General features: G+C 31.0%; 1 protein-coding gene across 1 annotated transcript; it reads right to left on the bottom strand.

Annotated features, from left to right (window-relative positions):
* Positions 1–7,633: 7,633 nt before the first annotated feature.
* On the bottom strand, positions 7,634–12,539 carry LOC105799272 (GTPase LSG1-2). The gene is made up of 7 exons (XM_012629729.2): positions 12,169–12,539; positions 11,368–11,469; positions 11,197–11,283; positions 10,592–10,685; positions 9,843–9,899; positions 9,194–9,273; positions 7,634–9,101 (listed from the first exon to the last, which is right to left on the bottom strand). The coding sequence occupies exons 1-7, from the start codon at positions 12,390–12,392 to the stop codon at positions 7,973–7,975; spliced, it is 1,773 nt and encodes a 590-aa protein (XP_012485183.1). The 5' UTR covers positions 12,393–12,539; the 3' UTR covers positions 7,634–7,972.
* Between the last annotated feature and the right edge of the window lie 3,043 nt (positions 12,540–15,582).

Consider the following 15,582-nt stretch of genomic DNA (forward strand, 5'->3'; position numbering starts at 1 on the left):
TCGATAGTTTAGAAATGTAAATAGAATAATTTAAGGTTTAGGAACCAATTTAAAATGAAAGTTTTAATTTAAGGAGGTTTAGTGCAATTAACTCTTTTTAATTGTTTAATAGCAATCATAATTAAGACTTAATTAAGTTTTAGACCACATGTTCAAATTTGACGATTCTTTTGGATTATAGGTGGAATTGGTTTCGGGAAGGTTAAAAATAACGGTGACATTGAAATTGGATATTGTAGAAGTGAGATTAAAACCAACAATGAGATGTGTATCTGGATTCAAATGTAGTTATAGTAGTAACGTAATATTAGAAAATGACTATTAAAGATATTAAATTAGAAGTGATAAATAGTTTTTTTATCATAACTAGAAACGATATATAATGGAAGTTGTAAATTATTTTATTTTTATGAAATTATTAAAATATTTGAATTTTTAATAAATTAATAAAATTCTATCATGATGTTTATATAAATATTTTAATTATTTATTTTATAATTATTGATAAATTATTTGGTACACTATCAAGTAAAATTTTTAGATTCCACAAGAAGGGCCAAAGGTTAACCAATGTCTTATAGAGGTATAGCAAAAATATTAAAAATAAATATTTAGAAAAAAAAGATAGATATCAATTTTAAAAATAAAATATATATTTCCTGTATATCAAATACTCATCCTAAATTATTAATTATATTATTCAAATAATTATCTAAAAACAACAAATTAGTAATAAAGATAATATATGCATATATGAGAATATATAATCGATGATAAATTTGGTAAAGAAGAAAAATAAACAACGATCATCCCTGCTTCAAAAAGAGGTTATTTTTGTCCATAAAATTCTCACTAAATCAATTGCACAAAAAAGCTGCAGTAGAAATTGAGATGTGACTCTAGTGATAATGGGTATATGCCAGGGGTAAAATCAGGTAATTTTTTTAAGTAGGTCGAAATTAAATTATAATTTTTAATAGTTTATATATTTATAATTTTTAAAGGATAAATTAAAATTTTATCATTTTTAGAGGGAGTAAAGTTTAATTTTACTTTTACTAATTTAAAATTGTTAAAGGTCTAAATAGACAGTTTTCTATTTTAAAGGGGGTCGGGGCCCTACCAGCCCCCCTAAATACGCCACTTCACTATAGATGAGTTTCAGTTTACCATTTGAATATGTTATTAGTATTATGGTTAGTTAGATCGATTTTTTCAAATTCTGTTTAGGCTAACTTAAATTATAATTTAAGCTTAGCTCTTTGGGGAGCATCTACGGTAAAAAAAATTAATCATTGTTATTAGTAGTGGATACCTTAATTAAGATAAAAAATAAATTTACAGCTCATTATTTTTATAAAAATATATATTATTTTTAAGGATAAATATCAAAATTATACATTAACTTTGATATAAATTACAATGTTATACATCAACTTTAGTTTGGTGCATTGATATCAAACTATAGTTTTGGTACAATTTTCTCATTTCACTAACTCATTATCTACATGGCATAATTTTCTGTTAAACCAAGTGTAAATTGTTGACATGACAAACAAATAAATTTAAATTATTTTCATCTAGATTAAAAAGAACAGATTTCTTGGGAAAATAAGAAATTCTTTTCCCAAATGTGTTTAATTTTTAATCTAGTTGTAAATAATTTAAATTTGTTTGTTTGTTCTCTAACCTAATGCAATGTTATGACATCAATTTACACATAAATTAGCGAAAATTTGTGCCGGAGTTAATAAAATGGGAAAATTGAACTAAAACTAAAGTTTGATGTATACAAGTGCATCAAATTAAAGTCGATGTATAACCTTACAAATTGTATCAAAATTCATGTATAATTTTGATATTTAACCGTTATTTTTATTATTAATTCCAATGAAAATAAAAATAAAAAGGTAATTCACCTCACATATAAATTTGGCTTAATCACTATACCAGCAGTAAAAAAGTAAAGTATGTTTGAGAGTGTCCAGGTGAGGTGGATCCAAATCCAATTCGACAGTGCCACGTGATAAGGCATGTGCCAGATCACACCTGTTGGAATGTATATTATTGGGTTGTTTTAAAAAAACATTTTGACATAATTTTAGAGAAACACGAAAAGTATCAAAAAGTTTGGCCAAGCTCCAACTTCTATATTTTTAATGTAAATTGGGGGACATGTCAACGATATGCCCTTACTGAGTTTATATTATACCTATAAAAAATTATATTTATTCTAAAAATTTTATTTATTAGTATATTAATTATGACTGGTTGTACAATCACCTTTTTTTGAACTAATATAATTATAATTTATAAATTTATTTCAACATCGTATATTTACATTTTAATATATAAATTTTAATAAAAACAAAAATTATCATAACTTATCATAATTTAATGGAAATTTAGACTAAAAAGTAGAACTAAACTTGTTAAAAATAATTTCTATATCAATGACAATTTACTAAAATGTGCTTCTAGTTAATCTTATATTACATTAACCAAACATGAAAATCTTACCTTCCTACCAAATGAATCAAATAGTGTAATGTAACATACCCGACATTGTACCTTGTAACCTTACATTCTCATAACTCTACTAGATATAATCTTAATTTATTAAATAAATTGTCAAAATAAGTTATGAAGTAAAAAATATGTGCTAATAACATTTAGGTGAAATTCGCTATTAAACTCTATACTTTGTGTAAGTTGTGGATATAGTTTATGTACTTTAATTTAATCAATTTTAATCCCTATACTTTTTGAATTGATCAACTTATGTCCATATACCTTTCAAATTTTAAAACTTCAGACCTAACCTAAACGATGGTCGTACATGTTTTCCAATTGGATCATCTTCAGTCCCTAAAATTTTCAATTTTTGAAGTTTCACTTTTGAAGCAAACGTCAGTCGTTAAATCCTTTTAACTAATTTTTGTGAGTAGTATGTAAAAATAGCAAGTTGACATAACATTACATATTGATAACATATTTTTCGTATCAAATTTTAGGAATAACAGAACTTAATAAATTTAGCAACTATCGTTTGGTCAAGAATATAAATTTAAAATTTGAAAAAGTATAAGGATTAAAAGAATAACCAAATTAAAATACATAAACTAAACTCATTACTTATGTTTGAACCTCAGTTTGCTCTCTGTTCAATTTGGTGTTCAGATAGATGTTTGAACATAGTTTTGGACAGAACCGTTAAAGCACATCAACACAAAAAACAAAGCAAAGAGAGAAATAAGCACAAATCCAAATGCAAAACCTGAGCCAAAGAGATAAATAAATAAAGAATCAATACATGATGTTTGTTAACGCAGTTCAGATTCATCAATCCTACATCTGTAGAGCCTTGCTTAGAGAATGATTTTATTCAACAATTCATCTAGTACAACTATTGGCTAAAGCCCGATCTACCATTTCCTAATAGATAATTGCAACCTCAAAGTCAAACCTAAATTGTTACAAATCACTCTTCTCAAATACCTCATACTACATACAATATCTCTTCATAAAAATTTCTAGGAGTGTTTAAATACACCCCCCAAACGACTAATGAGGAAGTCGATTAGAAACCTATTTATAGGATAATTAAGAGTCTCTTCAGCGGTGTTTTGATATACCTTAAACTTTCATTTAAAAGTCGAAAAAATCTCTTTAATTATATCTAATAATTATCCCATAAAAGCCTTCATATCCAAGTAAAACATCCACCTTGGTCTCCAAGTAAAAGGTAAGCATATTCAATCATCTCAAAGTCATCCCTTTTTCTCCAAGTCAATCAAAAATGTAAGAATGCTAACATGGTAAAAATTGCTAACATTTAAACTGATCTTGAGCTATCCTGAGGGCTATGTTTAAACTGTTGTCCAAAGAGCTATCCAAACATAGCAGTGTTTGACAAGCAATTCAAAAGAATGTTTGAACATGAGATCAAACATTAGAAATATGACAACTAAGGTCCCAACAATCTCCCCTTTTTCTTTTTAACAAAACTTGTAGCAAATGATAGCACTCACAACACATATGAATGAAGTGCAAATAAAGGGAACTAAATTAGAACTCCCCCCTGACAAGGTGCATCATGTTAAAGGCTCCCCTTAAGAGGTAGAATCAAGCTCGAACATATACTCCCCTTATCAACATGCTTATTCATCACATTTTCACTCAAGCATCATTCGACTTCATTACTACAAACTGAACACAGGATCACCTTCAAACAACTTTTGAAGCTCGCTTTGTTATTAATTGTTAGAACATTGGTTTGCTCTCTGTTCAATTCGATGTTCAGGCAGATGCTTGAATAGAGGTTTAGACAAAATCGTTTAAGCACATCAATTCAAGAAGCAAAGCAATGAGAGAAACAAGCACAAATTCAAAATACGATAAAAGATATAGTAAAGAAAAAATTAATACACGATATTTGTTAACACGGTTTGGATTCACCAATCCTACATCTACGGAGCCTCGCTTAGAGAATGATTTTATTCAACAATTCATTTTATACAACCATTGGCTAAAGCCCACTCTACCCTCTCCCAATAGATAATTGCATCCCCAAAGTTCAAATTCAAATTAATACAAAACACTCTTCCCAAAAATCCCTCAACAATGAGTGTCTAAATACAAACTCAAATGACTAATGAGGAAGTTGATTAGCAACACATTATAGGCTAATACAATAGTCTCTTTAGCGTTGTTTTAATATATTTTAAACTCTCATTTAAAAGCTGAAAATATATCTTTAATTATCTCCAATAATTATCTCACAAAAGCTTTAATATCCAAGTAAAACATCCAACTTGGTCTCCAAGTAAACGGGTAAGAATAAGATAATGATAAACATATTCAATCATCTCAAACTCTCCTTCCTTTTTCTCCAAGTCAATTGACAGCACTAAAATCCCCTTTTATTTGGTGCTTAGAATAGCCAAACATTAATTACATAGTAAAAATTCCAACACTTAAAATTGGTCGAGCTGTCTTGAAGGCATATTCAAATTGTTGTCCAGACATGGCAAAAATATGGTAGAGGAATGTTTGAACATGAGATGAAACTTCAAATACAAAACAGTTGAAGTCCCAACAACTTACACATTATAACAGAATTTAACCCAATATTTACTAGCCTTCCATAAAAATGATAACAATTACTAGTCACTTTTTTTCAGTTATATTTTTTTTTGTTATAAAAAGGTGTACATTTTGATTTAAAAAACTGAACAATTTTCTCTATTTAAAATGATATAAATTTCTTATTGTTATACTTTTTTTATTTAAGTAATCAAATCTTATTCCATCTGCATAATGAAAATGTTTAACAAGAACCATTATTATTATTATATATTATGGGTTGGGGAGGAGGGCTATGGGTAGTTTTAAGTATTGTGTCAAAAATAGTATATATAATTAGAATTTATAATCAGATTGTTAATTTTTTTGTGTAATTAACTTCATAGAAAATAAAGATTTTTGAACAATTAGTGATACATTTATATAATTACAAATTATAACTATAATTAATATATAGGTAAAACTATCATTAGTATAAAAATACCTATAATTGAAATATATTTAGATTTAGAAAAGGAAAATTGATCAAAGTCTAGTGAGATTTCAATCAATAATATCTTTTTTTTTAATTAATTTTATTATAGATTTTGATCATTTTTTTTTTCACATTATGTTTAGAATTACTCATAGTCCCTCCTCAACCCATAAATAGGAGGATAATGCGCTTTAACGCACTTGAACTCATATCCTCTTATATTGATAATAATACACATATCAATCAAATTAAGACTTAATCAACATTAATAAAATATAATTAAAAACTTAACACATACGAATATTCAAAATCCCAAAGTCTCATCGTTACCTACGGTCCATCAAGACAACGTTAACTAGAGACTAAAGATTGTATCGATTTTAATTTAAAAAAAAAAAGGAAAAGAGGAGAGTTGTATGGATTTGAGTGGTTGAGATATTCTCAGCTCGAGTCATTATCAAATGGTATTAGCATGTATGATATTTTCAAAAGATGTATTGATTAACAACCAAATGTCAAAACAAGCAGCAGCCTATTAGTATTTCTTTTGCTTTTCATTAAAAACATATATTGTTTTTGCTACGTACCCATCAATTTGAATCTAATTATAGACTTTGATTTACTTCCATTAATAATCTATTTCTTATGTACTTTTAGTTATTTTTATATTAATATTTTTATCTGGGTTTCAACTTTCTTCCTAATGTATTAGAAATACATGTGGCTTTTTTAGTTTAATGTGATATTTACGATACATGATGATTAATTTTTCAGGATCATAGTTATCTTTTTAATAATGTCATTTTCATAATACAAATTTCAATTATTTTTAAAAGTACGGCGTATTTTATCATTTGCTTTGATGGTTAAAATAAATTATCTCCCCAATTAGATTTATAAATGACATAATAGTCTCATATTATTTGAACTATTTGCTTAATTTGATTTTACAGACTATGAACAATTTGTTTTCTCGCATTATAATATGTGCAACTTAATATTAATTAAATCTTAGATAATCAATAAGTCAATATTTGTTTATATATTTTGCTTTGCTTGCAAAAAGAATTATTAAAAACAATATAGCATGGAGATAATTTATCAAATATGACTAAATAGGGAGTGAAAATTTGGATGTGAGTCCCACCTAATGTATGTTCTACCATGTAGGATTAGTGGTAGGGTCATGTGGAGAATGTGACTTGACCAAAGAGTTTGTCATAAAAATATGAAGAATTTTACTACATGTTTGTTAGGATGTGAGAATATAGGTAAATTATTATACATAATAAATCAGGTTGGCGAACAAAAGTCCTCGCATAAAATAGGGCTAACCTTTGTCGATTGACTCATCTCATTGAGGTTTTTGTTTTTTATTACTTTTCAAAAGTGTTTTTGAATTGAAAAATACTTTTGAATCTAAAAACAAAAATAATTTCTTTCAGCTTTTGCTTTGAAAAAACACTTTTAAAACAAAATGACAACTTTAACCCTTATTTATAATCTAATGTTTTTTCTGTAATATTTATATCAAGTATATAATTATTTTCCTATTGAAATTTATTTCAAATACATTTAAATTTACAATAATTCTATAATATAAATTATATATTTAAATTAAATTTTACAAATAATTAATATTAACTACTTACAAATATTTAAAATTTATATTTCATATAGTAAAATATTAATAATAAATTATTTTTATATTCTTACTAAAATATCAAAATATTAACAAATTTAAATATTATTTACTTCCCAACAGTACATCTAAAATAGACATTTAATTTTTTAAAAATATTTTATAATATTAATATTAGAGACTTAAATTTTAAATTAAATAGAATTTAAACTTTGCCAAATTTAAGAAGCTATAATCACAGCACCTCACATCTAATAACTCCAATCACTTTTAATGGCTGACGGCAAACCCCTCAACCTCTTAAAAATAAAACCAAGGAGGAACTAAAACTAAAATTTATTAATTAGCCATTTTCTCGTTTGATTAAAAACAAAGAAGATTCTATTTATTAATCACGGAGATTAAAGCTTTCTGAAAGCGCAAAAGATAGATTTCGATCAACATATTATGATATTCAACATTAAAATAAGATAAATTACAAAACAAAGCAAAAATAAGATATACACCAACATACCACTTTCATCTGTTAAAATCCCATAGGGGATGGATGTATATTGTAATTTGTAAAGCAAAAAAAGACTACAGCAGCATTGCAGCCATACGCATGCCTGTATATATTCATCTTTCTTCCTTTCATTCATCTTCGTGGAGATGGGGGTATACAAACCAGCAGCCAACTAATAAACTCCATTTCATTGGGTACCCATGGTAAAAGAAGGCATGAGAAAGGAGGACTGGTTTATCCTAGTACTTCTTCAGTTGATGCTTCATTAACCATTAAGAGGACCCGAATTCACTGGCTTCTGGAAGACTCGGGTTACTGGCATTCCGTCCTCATCATCATTCCCAACTCTCCATGATCGATCCTTCTTCCGCTGGGGCTTTTTGTGGTGCTTATGGGATGCATTTGACTTCTTAACTGTTGCCTTCTTGGAAACAAGTCCATTGGCAAGGTCAAAGGAGCTAAGATCATCTAGTACATGCTCGGACACAGGTGTAGTTTCAGTTCCATTTTCCAAAGAATCTTCAACATCAGATGCATCTGAATTGAGAACTTCAGACAAGCTCGGGTTCCCATCATCTTCCACCCCATCTTCAGCAGACATACCAGGTGGCATTTCATAGTGAGGCAGCTTTCCATCAATGAAATCCTTTAAAATTTGGCGAGCTGCCCTAGTTTCATCAGGTAGTCCACTAGAGGCAACATACCCACGCGAAGCACAATAAGCTCTCAGAAGCTCTGAGGCCTGAGGTGGCCGTGACTGTGATTCATATGGCTTGGGTTTGGGTAATTTAATCTTGTATACATCCTCGATAACATGCCTTTGGACCCTATTAGCAACAACTTGCACAGCCTCCCTGTGCTCCGTCATCCTGTCAATTGGCAACACCCCCGAAGCAATCATCTCATATCTTGAGCTTGAGAAGGATGGAAACACCAATCCAGGACAATCACATAGAGTCAGCTCATCTGAAATTATTAACGTCTGGAAATGCTTTGTCTTCCCCGGAGTGGAGGTGACACCTGTACGTTTCTGCCCAACCAAAGCATTTATAGTTGAGCTTTTCCCAACATTAGGATACCCCACAAATCCCACCATCACACTTTTTGGTGCTGAAGTTCCTTCAGCATTGTTTCTAGGAGAATGACTATTGGATGACGTGGAGGTATCAGAGGCTGATTTCCTCATTTTGACTATTTCCTCTGCCTCATACTGCAAACGAGCCAAGAGCTCATCTCTACCATGTATTTTTGTTTCAGGATCATCACTCTTTCGCATGTTGTTTTGCATCTTCCAATGGTCAAGCAGTTTTCCTTCTAATTCAGCAGTAGCAGCTTTAGCAGACCAGAATACAAAGAGAACCTTATGCAAGCGAAAATATTCTGCCCATTTTTTCCTAAATAGAACAGAAGCAAATAAGCATGGTAAGTGGATGAGGAATTGGAATCAATCCATAGCAGATGAGAAAATAGCACAGTTGAAACTAACCTCATAGAAACTGGCAGAAGATCTGCCTTGTTTACAAGAAGCAATGTTCTCTTGTGCTTGTCAATCTCTTTTGCATATTCCTACATTGAAACGAATTTGTCAGAAACCCATGCAACCACAATCCAGCTGAGTAGTATAAAAATACATAAATAAATAAAAAGAAGGAAAGTAGGACACGAGGAGAATAAAACATGATCAACGTTTTCATTTTTGATAACATTCACAAAATCAAATTGGATATCATTTCAATTAACCCTTAATTTCTTAGCATATTCAACGCTCGAGACATGCTGGCAAAACTTAGAATGCTACTATTGAAGATGGTCTTCCTAGAATTTGCTTGATAGAAATAATGCTAAATGCTCTATGATAATGAACCTACTTTAGTACATGCAGATCAACAATAGTCTTCATATTAATCAGACCTTAAATTTTTATCATTCAAAATTTGGAGTTGTTATCATTCTAGCTTCAAGAAGCAGCACACAATACCATATGAAGTAATCCCTCGTACCTCCTCTTTAACAAATAATTAAATTTATCTCAGAATGTTCGTTAATTTATTGGAAGACCAAAAATTTGCAAAAGCTCTACCTACCTGAAGCTACTTCAGCACTACATATTCTGCACAAGAAAAATGTTATGTTACCTCAAGATCAGGACAGCGGTAAAACAGAGGGTCCCTTGCATCAACAACCATCACAAGCTGAAAGAATATAATGTGATCAGAATATCAGTAAGGTGGATCTCAGGGCTTGAAAAAAGCACAAGGATTAAATTATATACAGGAAGCCATGAGAAAATTACGAAAAAGTGGAGAAACATCACACAATGTTTATTCATATCTTTGCTTCAAAGATAAAAAATATAGTAGTAAGTCCAGAGAGGAATCCAAGCCCCCTCCTTCCTTCCATCCATACTAGCCTTGTGCCCCTCCCTCCCTCCCTCTTTTCTCCTTTTCACCTCTCATCCAATTCTCTTTTTCGAGGGTAATATACCTAATGCTGATGCACACATTTTTCCAAGGGTCCTTGGCTTGAGTGTCATTTTGTTTCTTAATTTTCCATACTTGTTTTACAATAATAGATGAGAATATATTGTTCCAGAGTGACTTCTAGATGAACGTAGGAACTAGGGTGAGTGTATATGATAATTGATAAAGCTTGTTATATTAGAAATTAGTGACTCACTTCTCCCAAAAAAGGTTTTTCTTATGTTTTGCATCTAGCACCTGAACCCTGCAATACTGCCTCATGTGCCTTAGACAGCACTGCTTTAAGAAAATCAACCTAACGCAACTTCGTCATGTGTAACGACAAGCATAATGTAGAAAGTTATTTACGTTTCACCTTCAAAAAACAGTAAGTTCCTTCATTAGAAGGAACAAAAAAATCTTACCAAATCACTGCGTTCAAGGACCCGCCAAAGCTGCCTCCAGATATCCAAGTTCTTCTCAAATGGAGTGAGAACAAGCTTTTCATTCTCCTCGAGTCTGCAACAAACACAAGGGCATGAGAATACAATCAATTCAAGTCTATATGCTAACATTTGCAAATCTAAAATGCATAAAACATGATGAGACAATCCTATAATAAAATGCTCACACATGTCAACAGGCTTATTCAAAGTATGCTTCTCTTCAAACATGATTCAAACACTATCATCCACAGAAAAGTAGAGGGGCAAGGATCTTTAAGCCAGCCCTGAAAAATAACCATAAGTGGAAAACTAACCCTGAATGTACAACATCTAATCATATAGAGATGATGAAATTTTTGTTTCAATTTGGCTTGTTGTAGCAGGTATATTTATTATTTACTTTGTCTGACCTGGTTGAACAGTGCATTTGGACCTATCGCAGGATATGTTCTTGACAATATTATTCAACTTGTCCTTCCGTAATTAAATATTTATCTTTTGCAAGTATTTGTCACATAATTTTCTGTTGACCCTATTTTAAATAATTGAAAAGAAGACCATGTTCATTTTAGCCATGGCCTAACCTTGCTAAGCTCCGGCGCCAAACTAAGAAAGCTTGCTTCTCATTGGCATCTAGCTCTTCAACAGACATTGCTGCAGTCCATGGTGGCCTATATGAAAAGAAAGAAAACTCTTTAGTTTCCAATCATAAATATGATAGTCGGTTTGAGTTTTGGCAAAAGAATAAGACATGCCTGCGCGGAACTCGGAGACTGCTAGCATGCAGTGCTTCCTCTTTCTTCTGCTGTTCTCTTCTTTCTTCAGGTGTCATATCGCTGATGCTTGAGCTCACATCCCTAGTAAGAAACAACAGATATCAGATAAACCACTGGGTACTGGTATCAAAAGCATTGGCTTGAACATAGTAAAGCTTAAAAGAAACAGAAAAAAGTCCAGGAATCATTCACTATATATAGAATGCTCAGAAAAGTGAAGTAGGGAAACTAAATATACGGGCAAAAACTATGATTAACACATTCAACTTAAACATGGATTAGATACTTACCAGCAACCATCTCCAAAAAAGGTGGAATGGGGGAATTGATGGAATTATGGGACTAAATAAAATCTCAAAAAGGCAAAGTAGCATAAGTACTACTTCACAAGAACATTGTTCCGGTAATGTTAGTGCAAAAAGTTATACTACTAGCCTATAGAACAGAGCCCTTTGAACAACAAATTAAACCAATCCGAGTCCCTAAAAATCCTTGCAACAGACGTATCATTAACCATGAATCTCACATAAATGGTATTACAATCAAAGTCCAAGCCTTAAAAACATAAGAAACAGAAACAAAAACTTTCAGAAATTAAAAAAAAAAAACCCAAATACGCAACCAACCAATTATTTCAAAAGGCAATATCTTTACACGAAAAACCCAAACTTCCACTAACTTAAAAAACACGGTTACTGTTTTACAACTAATATTAAACCTGTATAATAATGTAAAAAGAAAAAAGAAAAAAAAGAAGAAGAAGACTTAGGCAAAGCTTACAAATTGATGAGGGGGTTAGGGGTGGGGTGGTGGATAGAGAAAAGTTGATCAGCTTCCTCAGCCTGCTCGATGACAGCATCGATGTTGCTAACTTCGGTTACCGATTCCAATACTTTCTTATGTTGGCTCTTATAAAACCTTCCCTTCTCTTTGGATTGCTGTATCATTGCATTGTGATGCTTCACCAGGGCTCTCCCTACCCCTGACTTCTCGTTCTTCCCCATTTTTCCTTGATTCAGATTCAGATAAATATCTCCCAAAGAAAAGAATACCCTACTGAATTTGCCAGGAGGCTGAGAAGATTGAAGAAACGAGAATTGTAGGGTTTGGAGGCTTGAAGTTGGAGGTTTAGAGCCTTCTGAGTTCTGACTGAGTCTACACCGCCATCTCCATTAAAGGGTTCGAGATTATTAGCCCAATTATCCAACATCAATATCCAGTCCAGGCCCATATATATCATATTAACTTGTATCTCTATACTATTTATTAAACTTAAATGTCATCTATCAATCGATCTCACTTAAATAGTGAATTATCAAAAATAAATCCGATCTCACTCAATTACTGAATTATCAAAAAAAATCATTTTATTTAAAAATTAGGTTATATAATTATATGAATATTTTTATTTTTATATTTTTATAAATCAATAAAAATTTATCCATAAGAACTAAGATATCATGCATATAAAACTTTTTTTCCAATTAAATCGAAACAATTTAACTTTAATAAATATATTTGTTATATAAATTTGTTTTTATGTTTATATATATGTTAATAATATTGTTGATTGGGTCAATATCATAAATTAACTCGATAAATAATTGTATACATTTTTATTTTGGTACCGTATACATTTTATGTGTTATTATTAACTAGTTCCAAATTATATATTTTATTTTTATTATATGTTATTTTTAAATACACATTTATGTTTTGAGTTTAAAGGGTAAATAATTGTTTTGAAGGGTAAGTTTTCTAGCCATGTTTTTATCAAATATGGTTAGAGGCAAGTAATGGTTTTGATTTATGATAAATGTTAATTTTTTAAGTTCATGTAATAATTTATTCTTTTGACCCTAAAATTTATAATTTAATTACAACCCTTTTAAAATGATTAATTTATAATTTAATCTCTAAAATTGTAAAAATTTTAATTTAATAAAATTACATTTTTATCTTTTCAAATATTTATAATTTAATTCTATCTTTGAGGCGTATTTGATATAAGGCCTTAGCAGTGAAGATATCAACTAAACTTTCTATGTCTACCAGAATCCACTTCACCTAAAATTAGGATATGAAGGTTGATACAATAAGATTAAGAGGTCATCACTCTCAGCATCCAATATTTCTTGTTCATCTACTTCCAAGAACTGAAGCTGCCAAGAAGAGGAGGCTTTGGGCTTTTTCGACAGAGTAGCAACATACATAATGTTTTGGAGACAAGCCTTTCTTTAGAGTTGGAGGTGGTCCATTCTACATTGCCTCCAATCAGGACATTAATAACCCCTCATGCAAGCTATTGCCCTTGTCACCTTTTCGAGCATCAGATGGTCCCGCCTCCCTATCATGGGAGTGGTTCCTCTGATATAGCTCTTAGGTTAGAAATTGTTTCAAATGGCCCTACTGAATGGTTGACTCATAGGCGGAGGGGTTTCTAGTATGCCCTAATGCTTAATCTAGATAAAAAAAAATATGCCGGAGAGGAAGTGAGCTCATGATAACTATGGAAGCAGTAGTAGGGAGCCTTGTTCCTTTGACTTTGATAGCCTCTATTGTCTCAAGTAGGTCCTAAGCAAGCAGGGAATGTAACAACCCGATTTTTAGGGGTGTCAGAAAAGACAGTTTCGAAATCCCATTTTCGTAAATCAGGTCTGCAAATATTTATGGAGTTGGTATAAAAGTATATTAAAGTTTGGTCCAGTAATTTTGTTGAATTAATAGTTAATTTAGGCACAGGGACTAAATTGTAAAAGTTTTATTACTATAGGTTTTTAATTAGCCAAAGGTTTAAGGACTTAAGTTGCAATTGGCCAAATGTTCAAAATAAAAATTAAACTATTTTGGAATACTTGATAATGAACGGGGAATTGCATTTAGATAGATTAATAGTAAATTAAGTTAAACCAATCCTGATTTAATTACCAATCCTGATTTAATTAAGTAAGTAAGCTTAATTAACAAATAATCAATGTATAAAAGGAACAAGTTAGTGGGATTTTTCTATCTTCTTTATTTTCCTAGTCGGCCAAGCTTTGAAAACCTAAGAAAAACCATTTTGAAGCTTTCAACTTTCAGTCATTGATTGGTGAGTAATTTTAAGTAGTTTTCTTGTAATTTTTATGTTTTTTGAGGTCATAAGAGCTTGGTTTAGCTAGCCCATGTACCAAATTGTAAAACTATTAAAGTTTTTGAAAGTTGTTATTGTTGATTTGTTGAAGAATTTGGTGTTAAATTAATTGTTAGTTTAGTTTGGTATATTGGTAGTATGGTGGGAGAGTGTCTCTAGGGAGAGAAAATGAAGCACCATGTGGAGTTTGAGATTGGCGTGGTGTCATTTAATTAGGATTGAGGGTTGGTTGCTCTATAGCCAGCGCAGGTGGCTGAGTTTGCGTTTGGTTTGAAGGAAGCTCTGTTGTAAGGTTTTCTAGGTTAAGAGGGGCATCAATTGAAAAAGGAGCCATGCTTAGTCTACATTCACCACACCAATTGTTGCTACTGGGTGTTTGCAAGGGGAAAATAATGAGGAGATAATGGTGGTGATAAAGAGGTTCGTTCACCTATGGCAAGCGGGGAATCGAAGTGAGGAAAAAGGAGAAAAAGAGGAGAAAGGGAGATAAGGAAAATGAAATGAGGTTGTGTGCTAAGGTATATCGCTAGGGTTGTTGAAAATGGATAAGATCCTTTTATTGTCATGTATTAGGGTATTTATAAACTAGGAATCTATTGTCCAGTTACGTCATGTCATAAAAATTTTCGAGGTATGAAAAATGTGTTGTCGGCCAAGTAGTAAGATGTTGTACATTGGTTGTCAACAAGTGTAGTACGACTTTAACATTCCTTTTGTTAAAGTAGTAAAAGGTTGTTAGGACTCAGTGGTACCATCAAGGTACCTTCTTGATGAGTGTGTACTTGCTAAAAAATGGGTGCCTAATAGAGGGAGAGGCATATGGGTGACAGGTTACCGAGTGATGAGCTGGATGATGTAAAGCAAAAGGCCATTTATAGATGTTTCTAAAAAAACTTCTCATAGTGCCATGTGTCTAAATCAAATAAGGGCAATTTTGTATCATGTGGACCTTGGATTTGTATTTAATGCTCTAATATTGTTTTTCAATGAAACAATTTTCATCTTGAGGTATTTCAAATTACTCATAGTTATTTATTTAATTAGATAATAATTTAAAAGAT

This window comes from Gossypium raimondii, chromosome 9 (assembly GCF_025698545.1).
Source record: "Gossypium raimondii isolate GPD5lz chromosome 9, ASM2569854v1, whole genome shotgun sequence".
Classification (NCBI taxonomy): domain Eukaryota; kingdom Viridiplantae; phylum Streptophyta; class Magnoliopsida; order Malvales; family Malvaceae; genus Gossypium; species Gossypium raimondii.